The sequence below is a fragment of the Procambarus clarkii genome, chromosome 36 (assembly GCF_040958095.1).
Source record: "Procambarus clarkii isolate CNS0578487 chromosome 36, FALCON_Pclarkii_2.0, whole genome shotgun sequence".
Lineage (NCBI taxonomy): Eukaryota > Metazoa > Arthropoda > Malacostraca > Decapoda > Cambaridae > Procambarus > Procambarus clarkii.
In genome coordinates, this window is record NC_091185.1 from 6,116,607 (window position 1) to 6,129,867 (window position 13,261).

The 13,261-nt window shown below is 48.4% G+C and overlaps 1 protein-coding gene across 8 annotated transcripts in view; it reads left to right on the top strand.

Annotated features, from left to right (window-relative positions):
- The window catches only part of Grip (Glutamate receptor interacting protein), a 201,384-nt gene that overhangs the window by 150,071 nt on the left and 38,052 nt on the right, over positions 1-13,261 (top strand). For all 8 annotated transcript variants that reach the window (XM_045739138.2, XM_045739142.2, XM_045739141.2 and 5 more), the window contains one exon: positions 3,614-3,823. In XM_045739138.2, the coding sequence (XP_045595094.2) occupies positions 3,614-3,823 (210 nt within the window). The remainder of the gene's footprint in view (positions 1-3,613; positions 3,824-13,261) is intronic.

The following is a 13,261-nucleotide window of genomic DNA, read 5'->3' on the forward strand; positions in this document are numbered from 1 at the left end:
AACCCCGGACAACATGGTTTCAGAACAGGGCGCTCTTGCCTGTCGCAGTTGCTGGACCACTATATGGCATTAGATGCTATGGAAGACAAACAAAACGCTGATGTAATTTACACAGATTTCGCAAAAGCCTTTGATAAATGTGACCATGGTGTTATTGCACATAAAATGCGTTCAAAAGGAATTACCGGAAAAATAGGCAGATGGATTTACAATTTCCTGACTAACAGAACCCAATGTGTAATAGTCAACAAAATAAAATCCTGTCCATCAACCGTGAAGAGCTCAGTCCCCCAGGGTACTGTGCTTGCTACAGTACTTTTTCTCATCCTCATATTGGACATAGACAAGGACACAATCTATAGTACTGTATCATCCTTTGCAGATGACACTAGGATCTTCATGAGAGTAGACAACATAGAGGACACGGCAAACCTCCAATCAGATGTAAATCAGGTCTTTCTATGGGCTACAGAAAATAATATATGGTGTTTAACGAAGATAAGTTCCAGCTTATGCGCTATGGCAAAAATGAAAATATAAAAACGGAAACCACGTACAAAACTCAGGTAAATCATAACATAGAACGAAAAGGCAATGTAAAGGATCTGGGTGTACTCATGTCGGAAGACCTTACCTTTAAAGAACACAATAAAGTAGCCGTCACAACTGCAAGAAAAATGACAGGTTGGATAACAAGAACTTTTCACAATAGAGATGCTTTACCGATGATACTTTTCAAAACGCTTGTGCTCTCTAGAGTGGAGTACTGCTGCACAATGACAGCCCCTTTCAAAGCTGGAGAAATTGCTGACCTGGAGAGCGTGCAGAGATCCTTTACTGCTAGAATCCACTCAGTAAAACATCTAAACTATTGGGACCGACTAAAGAGCCTAAATCTGTATTCTCTTGAGCGCAGGCGGGAGAGGTACATAATAATTTACACGTGGAAAACAGTAGAGGGGCTGGTCCCAAACCTGCACACAGAAATAACAGCACATGAGACCAGGAGGCATGACTGGATGTGCAGAATACCCTCGTTGAAAAGCACAGTGCAACAGGTACTCTGAGAGAGAACTCTATCTGGGTAGGCAGGGTACACACACACACACACACACACACACACACACACACACACACAAACACACACACACACACACACACACACACACACACACACACACACACACACACACACACACACACACACAAACACACACACACACACACACACACACACACACACACACACACACACACACACACACACATGCCCCCATGAAAGAGAGGACTCATCTATGGTGTTTGGGTATGATGGCCCTCTGGGGGTTCTGCACCCCAAACTGCAATATTATCATGGTGGGGGGCATATGGGGGGGTGCAACACTCGCCCAGCCCCTGGCCACATCCCCCAGGGAGGGGGGGAGCTATCCCATTTAAGGTGTCTGAACAGTTCTAGACTGCCTCAGGGACTATTCAGTCAACCACTCACGTGACTTGTCTTGGCCAATCTCCTGGCCACGTGGACACAATTATGGCCATGGACACAATTGTTTCCACCTGTGTCCTCCTGTGCTAAATAAATTGACTTTACTATATCAATTCCTCTGAGAATCTGGTATGTGGTGATCATGTTTCCCCCTAGCTCTTCTTCCTTCCAGTGAGCGAGAGAGACTGACATGGACCATACCCACCTGACACCCTTCAAGGAATATGACCTATGACCTCGCAGTGTCCCCCAGGAAAAGGAGACCTCGTACCGTGTCCCTGGGGTGGGTGGTGGGGTATATAAGGGGGGGCTGATGCTGCCAACACTGCCCCCCTCGGGAGTGGGGGTCATCACCCCCATCCCCAGGGCGTGAGGTGAGCCCCTGCCATACACCAGGCGAGGCTGGAGCCGGCTGGCCGTGTAAGCTGGCCACTGTTATGAATTATCATCACTCGCTTTCTGTGGCCGGATAAGCCAGTGGAGCAGGGAGGGGGCCACACCTCTGGTCCTGTTTGTGTTGGTCCTCAGTGTATGGGTGTAGAGGTCAGGGGGGTGTAGAGGTCAGGGAGGGTGTAGAGGTCAGCGGGTGTAGAGGTCAGAGGTTAACGAGGAGACAGAGCCGTCAGGGGCAAGACTGGTCCTCAGTCAACAATATGCTTGCTACTTGTCTGAGGTCGTTCATCATCGTCTCAGCTCTGATAATATACAGGCCTTGTGTGTGTGTGTGTGGGTGTTTACTCACCTAGTTGTGCTTGCATCTGTTGAGCTGTGGCTCTTTGGTCCCGCCTCTCAACTGTCAATCAACAGGTGTACAGATTCCTGAGCCTACTGAGCTCTATCATGTCTACACTTGAAACTGTGTATGGAGTCAGCCTCCACCACATCACTGCCTAATGCATTCGCAGCCACATTGTATGACTCACAGCCTGGTTGATCAGGTCAGTTCAACTCCACTTAGCCATCCATCGTCTTCTACCAGGTAAAAGCTTCCACAGCCTATTTGATCAGATATCCTTTTTGGAGGTGTGTTATTAAGTTCTTTTTTTGATCACCGGGAAAGATGGGCCAGTTATGCCCCATATGTGTAGAGGGAGAGTGTTCAACAGTCTTGGGCCCTTGGTGTTGATAGTTCTCTCTTAGCGCACCTATTGCACCTTTGCATTTCAGTGGAGTTATTTTGCACTTCCTGCCATAAGTTTTGATCCCACGTGGATCAAAAGACATGGAGTTAAGAGTGCTGAGTTTCTAAATGGAAATTTGTATCTATCTCCCGCCTGCGCTGCGGTAAATACAGATGAAATAATCTTAAGCTGTCGCAATATTTTAAGGTATTATTGAGTTGATTCTAGCAGTAAGAAATATTTTCATGTTCTCCAGGTCAACAATTTCTCCAGCTTTGAAAGGGGCCGTTAGTGTGTAGGAGTGTTCCACCCTAGAGAGCACTAGTGCTTGAAAAGTATCATCTTTGAGATGGCGTTTCTTGTTTGAAAGCCCAGCCACTTGGGCTGGACGGTAGAGCGATGGTCTCGCTTCATACAGGTCGGCGTTCAATCCCCGACCGTCTAAGTAGTTGGGCACCATTCCTTTCCCCCCGTCCCATCCTAAATCCACCCCTTCCCAGTGCTATATAGTCGTAATAACTTGGCGCTTTCCCCTAATAATTAAGCAAATAAATACAATGCTGTACGTGTGTTCAGAGCAACCAGAATTGTAGCGATTTATATAAATTCAAATGATTATTTTACTGTAATGAAGTACTTAATAAGCCTACCTTCCTTCCCAGACAATGAAATGTGATGTGCGACTTCCCAAGAGATTTTTACTCTATCAATCTCACGCTAAATATGTGTATTAAAAAAACCATTACGTAAACAGCTCCCAGACCTCTTGCCCACCCCCCACGCCCACCCACACCCACCCACACCCCCATCCCCACCCACGCATGCCCACCCACGCCCACACCTGACATAATCCCCCACACAAGCAACAGCTCACCACCCACAAGAAGAATGTAAACTAACACACATCAACACACACTCCCCCAACGCCCTCCACGACAACCTCTCTCCCTTCCCTTGCCTTCCTTCCCATCGTACCTCCTAACGCGGGCTGCCTGTTGTGTTACAGGAGGCGTGGACAAGGGACACCGGGCCCGCGTGGCCAACCTCCGGCCGGGGTCGCCGGCGCATCGCTCCGACGCCCTCAGTGTTGGCGACTACATCCTCGCCGTCAACGGGGTTCGAACCCACGCCCTCTCCCACGCCCAGATAGTCTCACTCCTCAAGAACGCCGGGGACAAGGTCGACCTCGAAGTGGAGTACGAGATACCAAATTCACGTAAGTACCAAAATTGTGCATTATGTTATACAGGACCTTGCGGGGTAGGTAAGGGGGTAGGGGGGTCCTCGACCCCCACCATCATCACAGATGAAGGAAGTGAGGGGCGAGGGGTGAGGGAGGGGGAGGAGTCGGTGGGGTGGTCAGAGGTCAGTGTTAGAGGTCCCTCTGGCGATTCACCACCGCCCACAGGGTGGGTATGGGGTCCACCACCACCTCCCACGGGGTGGGTATGGGGGTCCACCACCTCCCACAGGGTGGGTATGGGGTCCACCACCTCCCACAGGGTGGGTATGGGGTCCACCACCTCCCACAGGGTGGGTATGGGGTCCACCACCTCCCACAGGGTGGGTATGGGGTCCACCACCGCCCACGGGGTGGGTATGGGGTCCACCACCACCTCCCACGGGGTGGGTATGGGGGTCCACCACCACCTCCCACGGGGTGGGTATGGGGTCCACCACCGCCCACAGGGTGGGTATGGGGTCCACCACCGCCCACGGGGTGGGTATGGGGTCCACCACCTCCCACAGGGTGGGTATGGGGTCCACCACCACCTCCCACAGGGTGGGTATGGGGTCCACCACCACCTCCCACGGGGTGGGTATGGGGGTCCACCACCACCTCCCACGGGGTGGGTATGGGGTCCACCACCGCCCTCGGAGTGGGTATGAGGTATATAATAAATGAGCAATGAGTCAAAACTCGAGCCACTCATTCTAACCCCTCACACTTCCTATTTATTTCCCCTCTGCTAGGGGCGTCTGCACTGGTGTGAGTGTGGGTCGTTTATCACATGTCTTGGGTGTGTCTCATGGCTTTGTGAGGAGAGGCCTGAGTTGTGAGGCGTCTGCCAGTGGCAGAGTCGTCTGCCAGTACAAAAAGGCAGAAGGCTTGTTCCTTTAAAGGTTTTGTGTTTAGCTTTGCGAGCTCTTGGCTGGGTTTAAGAAACTGTGAGAGCTCTTGGCTGGGTTTAAGAGACTGTGAGAGCTCTTGGCTGGGTTTAAGAGACTGTGAGAGCTCTTGGCTGGGTTTAAGAAACTGTGAGAGCTCTTGGCTGGGTTTAAGAGACTGTGAGAGCTCTTGGCTGGGTTTAAGAGACTGTGAGAGCTCTTGGCTGGGTTTAAGAAACTGTGAGAGCTCTTGGCTGGGTTTAAGAGACTGTGAGAGCTCTTGGCTGGGTTTAAGAGACGTCCATGATTAGCTGGGAAATAATAAACCAAGATCTGACAGAAATTAGCTGGGGAGAACAGTTAGATAACTCAGACCTAAGCCAGTGCCGCGAGAAAGTAGGCACAGTGCCACAACTGTGGATATATTATCCAATCACAAACCACAAAGTAAAAAGAGAAAAGTTGTTAATTGCAACGCGAACGGCTCTTTAATGGAAAAAAAATACAAATCACAGAACCGCTCACACGCCCCGCTCTCCTTGGACAAGGGAAATCTATGTACAGAAGTAGAAACGATTGAACTAAAGATCAGTGAAATACTGATATAGTGTGAGTCTGTTTACAGCAGGCCCTTATCTTGAGATTATCTTGAGATGATTTAAATAGATTCCGTGCCTGTTGCTTAGAGTTCCAAGCGCACGTATCCACGCCTTACTGAGAGTTTTGTTAATATATAGTCTCAGGATATTAAACATGGTTTAATTAATACAAGACAGCGTCCCCGCGACACTCACAAATTTGGTGAGTTACCCTTTCATACACGGCACCTCCGTTTTCTGTGATTCATTTTCTTTGTCTTCGTGATAAAGGAGAAACTTGTAGAAAAGTGAATATAATAATTAATACTTCATTGTGTCGGGACAGGCAGCCAGGATGTATGCATACACGTTAGGCTTATATAGAGTCTATCGTTAGGCTTGTATATTTTGTTACGGTATCTGTGTATAGGGTTCAACCACTGCAAATTTAAAATTTAAGAATGTCAAAATACCAGCCTTATGTAATCTCACAAACCCATTGTACCTTCTTGTAAATACAAAATATTATTGTGAGTGGCAAGGCGGCCAGCTAGGAGCGCCTAGCAGCCTCCTAGGGGCAGGTGCTGTGTTTTTTGCTGGGACCGCCCTGACGTCACCGGGGAGGGATGTTGAGCAGACGTGTGTGTGCAAACTGCCCTCACACACAGCTTGTTGAGTCACCAGTGTCGGCGAGGTTTTTGTCGCCTTCCCCCATCACAGAGGATGGCTGTGATGGCAGGGGAAAAACTGTTAATGGAGGTGTGTGTGCGTGTGTGTGTGTCGGAGAGAGATGAGCATTAATATGTTGAGGTGAGCGCTGACTGATTATTTACATAGTGGCCAGTGTGTGTGTGTGTACTCACCTAGTTGTGTTTGCGGGGGTTGAGCTCTGGCTCTTTGGTCCCGCCTCTCAACAATCAATCAACACACACAATCACAACAATGTGTGTGTGTGTGTGCGCGCTCACCCACCCCTGTTTGTCAGGTGCGAACTTCAGCTCCTGGACCTGGCTCTTACCTACACTGGAATTCATATATGGAGTGTATCTCGACTCGTCCCACGTCCTCATTACTCCCCTCCCCCCCCCCCCCCCTAGTCCTGCTCCATCCCATGTATCTGTTTCTCACCTGTTAGGTACTCCTTAGTACACTCCAGCCCCCCCCCCCCCTGCCACTTACGTCTGCTAATCTAGCTTATAGAATGTTACATGATGTGAAAAGAGAGAAAGAGAGAGAATGGTGATGTTAAGGTGTATGCGAGACGAGAATAAATTACCGAGTACAGTAGGCCTACTGGCTCGTGTAGGCCTAATGGTTCGTGACTGTGTACATCCTGTTCTTAAAGTTTGTCGACGTATCCCCCCACAATGGCGTCATTTGCTATGTTCTCCCACAAATACGCTGCTCTTTTTTCTCGCCAAATCAGTGTTTATATCCTTCATGGCATCAATGTATCCAGCTGGAATGAATTGTAACGCGTTTAAAGGATACATCCAGTGAGTTATATATAGCGTGGACACCTTACACCTGTCATCTACACCTGGCTCTGTCTGGCGTTGTTCTCTGCCTGTGTCGCCGACACCCTCACCTGCTGCTGTAGGGGAGGTGTGAGGGGGTGTGAGGGGGTGTGAGAGGTGAGGCTTGTGAGAAATGTGGCCTAACACTCATCAGCACTTTGCTTGTCTTCCACAGCCTCTAAGTCTACTCATTCAGCCATCCTCCCCTCACTCTGCCTTCTAATCCAGCTCGACCCCTCACTATGCCCTCCTGCCACAGTTAGGCATGAGGGGTGAGCTAGAGATCTCACTCATACACAGCTGGCTCCCCCCCCCCCCACTCCTCCCCCATATATCCCTCATGCGGATGACGCCAGGCATATGTCAACCAGGAGCCGGGTTCATTGAGCAGTTACTCCGGCACTTACCAACCCGTCCATCTGTTCTCAGTCATTGGCGGCTTTGTTTACATTTATTAAACACTTTATGAACATCGAAACTTCCCAATGAAATGTTGTTATAGTTACAAACAGCCTTATGGTGCTTCGGGGCTCATTAACTGTTTAATATAAGTAAACAAAGCCGTCAAAGATTGAGAAAAGATGTACAAGTTCGTAAGTAGATGTATCCTGCTAGTTGTATTCACCTAGTTGTGCTTGCAGGGGGTTGAACTTTGGCTCTTTCCGCCCGCCTCTCAACTGTCAATCAACTTTTTTTTAACACCCCTCCCTGGAAGTGGCTCGTAACAGCTGTCTACCTCCCAGGTACCTATTTACTGCTAGTTAAACAGGCGCATCAAGGTGAAAGAAACTCTGCCCATTTGTTTCCGCTATCGCCGGGGATCGATCCCCTGTCCCTAGGATTACGAACACCGAGCGCTGTCCACTCAGCCACCAGGCCCCTAAATATACAGTTATACACAACTGATTGGTTGTAATGCACAAAACTACAAGTTTGCTTGTAGTTTTGTGTCCATTTTTGGTTCAACATAATTGTGTGAACAAACTTTTTCCAAAATGAAGTATGTGAAATCTAACTATCGAGCAAATTTGTCTGATGATCACTTGAAATCAATTCTTACAATTGGCTCATCTAATCTGGAACCTGATTTTAATGAAATTTTGAAGTCAAAACGACAGTATCATTCGTCACACTAATTTGGTTGCATAAAACTAAAGGCAGGAATCTATTTAGTTTACCCTGATTTTTTCCAAAAAGATATGTTTTAATTTTTCCATGTTTATACTTTAATATTTGAGGAAATTAAATTACTGGCACTGATTTGTTTTTTGTTTTTTTTCATTTTTTATTCCTCCGGCCCGCATAAATATGGGAAATATAGAACGTGGCGCTTACATTGACAAGTTTGGAGACCCCTGGTCTAAGACCATGTTATTGGGTCCAGCAACTGTGAGAGGCAGGAGCGCCCTGTTCTGAACCCATGTTGTCAAACTGTCACCAGCCAGCCCACACCAGCCAGCCCACACCAGCCAGCCCACACCTTACTGTCCAGACACCACATCCCAGCCCACACCTGTGTACCCTAGTGTCCAGACACCACATCCCAGCCCACACCTGTGCACCCATCACGGTCCTAGAGGGGGCGGGGATGTGCCTCACACGCTGCTAATCGCTGTTTCCCTTGAGTTAGCTGTTGTAAACAGGGACCAATCTGTTCTATTGGCGAGATAATAAATTCCTCGTCCATTCCTGTATATTTATTTTCACGCGGGATTGGTAGCGGCGGTGATCTCACCAGAGATGTTTTTAGAGGAGAGTAAATGCTGGGGTGAGTTAGTGAGCCAGTGAGTTGGGCAGCTAGGGAACGGGGCCCCGCGGACCACCGGGCCGGGGGCATATGTGGCCCAGTTTGTTGGTCATGTGTCATCGTCGTGGTGGCAGAGAGGTTATCTTGATGATTTCGGGGCTTTTTTTTTGTGTGTCCCCGCGGCCCGGTCCTCGACCAGGCCTCCACCCCCAGGAAGCAGCCCGTGACAGCTGACTAACACCCAGGTACCTATTTTACTGTTAGGTAACAGGAGCATAGGGTGAAAGAAACTCTGCCCATTGTTTCTCGCCGGCGTCTGGGATCGAACCCAGGACCACAGGATCACAAGTCCAGCGTGCTGTCTGCTCGGCCGACCGGCTCCCGTGGATATTTGGCGTTACTTTATCATAGTAGGCTACATTTGTAACGTTGGTTGCGACAAGGTACAACATGCGAAGTGTTAGCTAAGAGAGCTGGCAGCCTGGTTGGTGGTCCAGTGAACGAGGCTGTTAGACGCAGCCTGACGCCTCCACCACCCACGTGGCAGACAAAGACTTCAGAGTGCAAACAACAGAATGTTTTCCTTGAGTGATCAGTGTATTTATTGACTCAAGTCTATCTCCGGGCTCTTATACTGGGGTGAGGGAGGGCCAGGTGGTGTCTTGGTGGTGGGGAGGGTGTCAAGGTGCTGTGGTGGTGATTGTGTCATGATGATCATGGTGCCATAGTGATGCTACTATGGTGGTGATGGTGCCATGGAGGTGATAGTGCCATGGTGGGGATGGTGCCATGGTGGTGCTACAGTGTTGGTGCCATGGTGGTGATAGCGTGTTGTAAAAGATAGCCATGGTTGTGATACTGTTGTAGATAGAATACAACACTGGCACTCCCTCCCTACAACTGCACATGAGGTTGAACATATAACTATAAATATATATATATACACAGATATAAATATATTACAAATAGTGCAGTACTAAGGTCAACAAGAGTTAAGTTAACTCGTCCAAGTTATCACAAGTATAGAGCCTGACCTCAGGCCGGGCTCGGGGAGAAGAAGTACTCTAGAAACCCTCTTCAGGTATGTTCCAGGGACTAGGGCGTGTGCCTGGGAACACACACACACCACCGCACGGGTTCGAACCCCTCATCACGGCTTCTTCGGATTGTCTCGCTGTTTCCGAGTGTTGTGATGATTGTCTATAAGATGTGTAACACAATATTTCACCCGAGCTGTACAGAGTGACCGACACTGTGTCAACAGACATGGGGCCACATTCACGGAAGCACTTACGCAAGCACTTGCTAACCTGTACCTCTTTTCTCAATCTTTGGCGGCTTTGTTTATAATTATTAAACAGTTAATGAGCTCCGAAGCACCAGGAGGCTGTTTATAACAATAACAACAGTTGATTGGCAAGTTTTCATGCTTGTAAACTATTTAATAAATGTAACCAAAGCCGTCAAAGATTGACGAAAGATGTACACGTTCGTAAGTGCTTGCGTAAGTGCTTTCGTGAATCTGGCCCAAGGTTACATTGAGGGGATTTCGGGGCTCAGCGACTCCGCTGCCCGGTCGTCGACCAGGTCTCCTCGTTGCTGGACTGGTCAACCAGGCTGTTGGACCTACTATAAGGTACCTACTGTCTTTGTCACAATGACACACCCTTATGGGAAAAACATAACCAAACTAATGAATGACATTTCTCACACTTGGGTTAGCATTCACAGAATTGCTACCAGCCTTGTATGCAAGTTATGTAAAAAAAAACACTGAACACAAAACTCAGGAACCGATTGTTCAGAGAGCCACAGGAGCACTGTGGAAAGACATTGTCGAGTTACACAAATTTAATATTATCTTCCTTGGAGACTTCATTCTACCCGGTCTAAGATGGAGAATGGTAAACAATAATATTATAGGAAGAAACCAACCTGGACATTAGCAACCGCAGGTCAGAGAACAACTGAGAGTCTGTGACAAATTCTCCCTCAACCGACAGATTACAGAACCAACTAGGAACGAAAACACACTAGACCTGATCTTCACAAACAATGATGAACTCATCAGAGACATTACAATCTCAGATACTACATACTCAGACCACAAGCTCATGGAAATGCAAACTAACATTAATACCTGCAGTAGATCCAAGAGGATCAACTGGAAAAAAGTAAATATAGACCTTGCAAACATTCAATGGGAGACGGTCTTAAGCGACAAAACTGCCACACAGGGAATAGCTTAACTGACAGCTGAAGCTTACAAGGTCTGCTTGAAGCACGTGCCTAAGAGGAAGGGCAGAAAGAGGACCACTCTAGAAAGAGAACGCAGACCACTGTACAGAAGGAAAAAAAATAACTGGAATGCTTAAGCAGACTAACACAAAAAATCACTCGAAATAGGGAAATCGACGAAATAGAGCAGATGTTGAAGCAATTATACCAGTGAGGGAAGACTCTCTCTCCCCCCCCCCCTTCCATCTCCCTCTCTCCCTCCACCTTCAATCCCCCTCTCTCCCCCCTTCCTTCCCTCCCCCCCCCTCTCCATGTTTATGGCTGTAATTACTTCTATTTGTGTTTACCTCACCAGATGTGTTCTGGTTAGTGTTGGCAACACTGTCGTAGATTAGCTTTACTGTTTATTTAGACTCTTATTAGCACTTGCTGGTGATGGCAACACTGATAGTATACCTTGTGGGGCTTAACGTCCAGGGGGGGCGGGGGGGTAGATCTGGGTCATTACAAGGCTAGCATACTAGTGGGAGACTGGGTCCTCGTTTACATGGATCCCAGTCATGCACAACACACGCTAACCCACTTGCAGGGTCGGCGTTCGAGCCTGGGCAGCTTAAGTGGTTGGACACTGTTTCTTCAAGCCGACTTTATTTAACTTCACATATCCTAGCTCCTTGTCTTCATATTCCAGCTCCTTGTCCATCCAAGGATCCCATCACAATGGTTGTACTATACCAGCAAGTTGTACTCCCAGCAACCATAAGAAATATTGCCGGAACAACCGTGGACATCTTCAAGAGGAAACTAGATTTATTCCTCCAAGGAGTGCCGGACCAACCGGGCTGTGGTGGGTATGTGGGCCTGCGGGCCAAGCAACAGCCTGGTGGACCAAACTCTCGCAAGTCAAGCCTGGCCTCGGGCCGGGCTTGGGGAGTAGAAGAACTCCCAGAACCCCATCAACCAGGTATATGTGGGCCTGCGGGCCGCTCCAAGCAACAGCCTGGTGGACCAAACTCTCACAAGTCAAGCCTGGCCTCGGGCCGGGCTTGGGGAATAGAAGAACTCCCAGAACCCCATCAACCAGGTATATGTGGGCCTGCGGGGCGCTCCAAGCAACAGCCTGGTGGACCAAACTCTCACAAGTCAAGCCTGGCCTATGGCCTTGCTTGGGGAGTAGAAGAACTCCCAGAACCCCATCAACCAGGTATATGTGGGCCTGCGGGCCGCTCCAAGCAACAGCCTGGTGGACCAAACTCTCACAAGTCAAGCCTGGCCTCGGGCCGGGCTTGGGGAATAGAAGAACTCCCAGAACCCCATCAACCAGGTATCAACCAGGTATACAAGTCACTTGTACTGTCCCGTCTTGAGTACTGCTCAGTACTCACTTCCCCCTTCAGAGCAGGAGAGATTGCTGAAATAGAGAGGAATACAGAGAACATAAATTATTGGGATCGTCTCAAAGCTCTCCAAATGTACTCATTAGAAAGGAAACGAGAGAGATATCAAATAATATACACGTGGAAGATACTGGAGGGACAGGTCCCAAATCTACACAGTAAAATAACAACGTACTGGAGTGAACGATATGGCTATATATATAATATATACCTGGTATCAACCAGGTATATGGAAGAAAATGTAGAATAGAACCAGTACCAGTGAAGAGCAGGGGAGCCATAGTGTTACGGCCACTTTGGGCCAGTAACAGGTTCTTGCTGTTCTTACCTCTTCTATATCCAACCCCAAGTCGGTGGTGAGCTGTCAAGAACTGGCTGTGGCAAGTAGTGCAAAGAATAAATGGGGGATAAAAACACACTACAGTATTACTACACGTATTTACAAAGTGTCTCTTTCACTCAGGACACAATACATCGGCAGTGTTCATCAGTCCCGGTGACTCCACTCTCCAGGTACACGTCGTCCACACCTAATGGCAAACACCGGCGAGTTCACCTTCATCATGGGGCAGTTCACACACACGGTATCTTCACGATGTGTTAATACCCCACCGCCACTCTCTAGGTACACACTGGCAGAGGGTTTCAGCAACACGCTGACAAGGGTCTGAAACAATCACATACAGGGGTAGCTAACACCCTGGCAGAAGTCTCTAGTCGCTCGCTAGCAGCACTTCTCAACAGACGCACCACTGTCGTCGGGTAACTCTTCCTGGCCAATCCCGGGTACGTCGGCCCATCCAACACTGCATACACCAGCAGCTAACACACTGCTATAACCGACGGCGGCCACTTTGTCCTCTCACAGGACCAAGTTAACAATTCTTGGACTGCCCAAGGTGAACTGCTCTCCTTGGCACAATCGCCTGCTTACATCACTTCTGTCACGACCCTTGAGACTAAATAATGTTCTTCTCCCCACAGTGTAAAGAACAAATAAAAATCTGCCATGCCAATAGGTGTCTAGGGGTATAATTAATCACTGTATAAAAACGGGAGAACAATATA